Source organism: Solanum stenotomum, chromosome 9 (genome assembly GCF_019186545.1).
Source record: "Solanum stenotomum isolate F172 chromosome 9, ASM1918654v1, whole genome shotgun sequence".
NCBI lineage: Eukaryota > Viridiplantae > Streptophyta > Magnoliopsida > Solanales > Solanaceae > Solanum > Solanum stenotomum.
This window is the reverse complement of record NC_064290.1, coordinates 20,147,494-20,150,272: the sequence shown is the minus strand read 5'-3', so window position 1 is coordinate 20,150,272 and position 2,779 is coordinate 20,147,494. Positions and strand designations below refer to the sequence as shown.

The 2,779-nt window shown below is 34.0% G+C and overlaps 1 protein-coding gene across 1 annotated transcript; it reads left to right on the top strand.

The window, feature by feature from the left end:
• Positions 1–261: 261 nt before the first annotated feature.
• LOC125876746 (pathogen-associated molecular patterns-induced protein A70-like) lies at positions 262–973 on the top strand. The gene has a single exon (XM_049557984.1). The coding sequence runs from the start codon at positions 297–299 to the stop codon at positions 861–863; it is 567 nt and encodes a 188-aa protein (XP_049413941.1). The 5' UTR covers positions 262–296; the 3' UTR covers positions 864–973.
• Positions 974–2,779: the final 1,806 nt, after the last annotated feature.

Genomic DNA, 2,779 nt, shown 5'->3' with positions numbered 1-2,779 from the left:
TAAATTTATTTGAATCTCGAAATCCAAAAAGTATCACATAAAATGGACAAAGGGAGTAGTAGAATTTTTATTATTAAGCTAAAATAATAAAAATAATAACTTAAAATTTCCACCTTATAATTTTTGGCTTATAAGTCAAAAAGCTAAAAATCAATTCAAACAGACTTTTAAATACACAAAATTAGATTTTTTTTTTATATGTATGTAAAATTAACTATCTTCCTTCCTTCCTTCACTTCACTCTATAAATAGAAAGTGTCCTCCACTTGTAACCCTAACTCCCTTTTGCCTAAGAAATGGGTGTGATGATTGAATCTGTGTTGAGCTGGTTGACGCCTACTGTTCTCTTCTGCGTGTTGAATGTCACGATTGCTACTCTTTTCATTACTTCCACCTTGAGAAATGACAAGAAACAAGAGGCCGGTGAAGATCAACTCCCTAGAACTCCATCTTTGTTACAGCGTGTGAGGTCTGTAAACTTGTCTTTATTTCCAGATCCATTTAATTATTCCCCTTTAACTACTTTCTCCCAAAACAGTCCCTCTTTGCTTCAGCGTGTCCGTTCCATCAATTTCTCTTTCTCCTCCCAAAAACCCACCCCATTTCCATCTCTCGATGAACAACCACAAGATGCGGAAGATTCGAAATGTCACGTGACAAGAAGCAAATCCGTCACGTGCGCTGAGGAGGGGAATCGTAGTCGTCGTGGTGGAGGGAGGAAGTTGTTTGAAAATGAGGAAGAAGATGCAGTTGATAAAAAAGCAGATGATTTTATAAATAAGTTTAGGGAAGAATTGAAGATGCAAAGAGTTCATTCTATTTTAAATAACAAGGAAATGTTCAATAGAGGAGTCTCCATTTAGGACATTATTATAATTATATACAACCAAATAATATTCAAAACTCAATACATGTCTCTCTGCTTATTGAATTGTATTCTTTTGCTATTTTAATTTCTTATGAGAAAAGTAAATACCAATTTTTATGTTTACATCATGCATGCTCAAAAACAGATTTTAAACTTTCTAAATCTTGTCAAACCTACAGTTTGGGCAACTTAATTCTAGTCAAAATAATTCTCCTTCTTAGGTCCAAAACTTTTAAGAAAGTAGTTGAAACTACACAACTATATCACCACAAAAAGTCCATGACTTCTTCAAACTGAACTAATTTCAAACAAAATTAAAAAATGAATATAGTATTATTGATGATAGAGAGTTGCTGGGATATTAAGCACTTCTCACTTGTTGAACTCAAAGATTGTGAATTCGAATTATAAAAAGGGTGGGAGCTTCTAGGGCTAAAATAATAATAATATAGTGTGTGAATAAATCATGAATATTCTTTTTAATACTTTATGAGCCCAGATTTCATTTTCCTTTGGGTAGTACAATATAATGTTATTTTTGTGTTTTTAAGGAGGAACTTAGGTATTAGGAATAAGCTTAGTTTCCTATGTCTGGATGCGAGGGAATCTACAAGGAAGTTTGGTGGTTCGATGTATACATTTTTTTTTGTTGTTTTCTACTTTGTTTTAAAACAAAATGATGTTTTTATTTATATAAAGCTGCCATAATATTGTTCTACTCACAAATCACGTGTTTAGGGCAGACAATGAGAAGGAGTAGCTAGAGATGTACCGAGAAGGAGAGAGGAGTCATGAAAGCAAAGACAACTTGGTGGGTGTACACGTTTAATGTTGTCCTTGTCCTTGGTAAATGATGCTTCTTTCTTTTCAATTCGGGTCATACTATTTGTCTCAATTTATGTGATACATGTCGTTTTAGGAGAGTTTAGTTGTTTAAATTGTCACGATCTGAGCCTATACCCTGGACGTGGCCGGCACTCGAGAACCATTGTTGGTCCCCAAGTGAACCCTCATCCTGACTGACTACAAACGAAAGACTAACTCAAGCATACTAAGCATCAAATTGAAAGAAACGCTTAAAAACAGTTTACTGAATCTCAAAACTTTGTTGAATATACTGAGTATGAAACATAAGTTTTAAATAAAATATTTGAAACTGAAAGACTCCAAAACTGTCTATCTATGAAGCCTCTAATGTAAACGAGGATGAGTGTCGGGACAAGACCCACGACTCCTCAAGAGAACTACTAGTAACAACTCATAAAAATGAAGTACTCTGAAAGCAACGAGGTCTCAATCATAAGCAGACGAGCGGATACAATGATCTCAACAGACTCTTGTTGAGAATCCTAATAACATGTATCTGCATCATTAAAAGATGCAGGTCGAATGACATTAGTACATTGAATGTACGAGTATGTAATATAGCTTAATAACAAATAACTGAAAGAAAGGTCTGGAATATATAATAATGTACTCAAGCTGAATGTAAAGAAATAAATAAGTTAAATCATTTAAAGCTTTACAAAATACTTTCTCATCTCTGAACTCAACATAATAAGTGATATATAAAAATACACTTTCACTCTATTGGGAGATTCTCTAACCAACAACTATCACTATGAGCTACATGATGATACAATATTTCACCCAAGCTGCCAGAACTGTCCTATACCTTGTCGGGGTATAGGACACCTCAACTAAGTGGATCCACTAAGTTATGCTTAAAAACCAATAAGGAATCATCTAAAAAGTATGACCCTTTACCCATGTTGGCATACATAGTTTATGAGGACTTTGAGTTGTCTGAACTAGTGCCCATATCAGTGTTAAATACTACTCCCAATAATATATACTCATGTTCATATGTTTAAAAACATAACTTTTCCTCTGGTTCGAGATAATTGCTCA

Coding starts and splice junctions, on each gene's coding strand:
- LOC125876746 (XM_049557984.1), top strand. CDS start 297: ATGGGTGTGATGATTGAATCTGTGTTGAGCTGGTTGACGCCTACTGTT.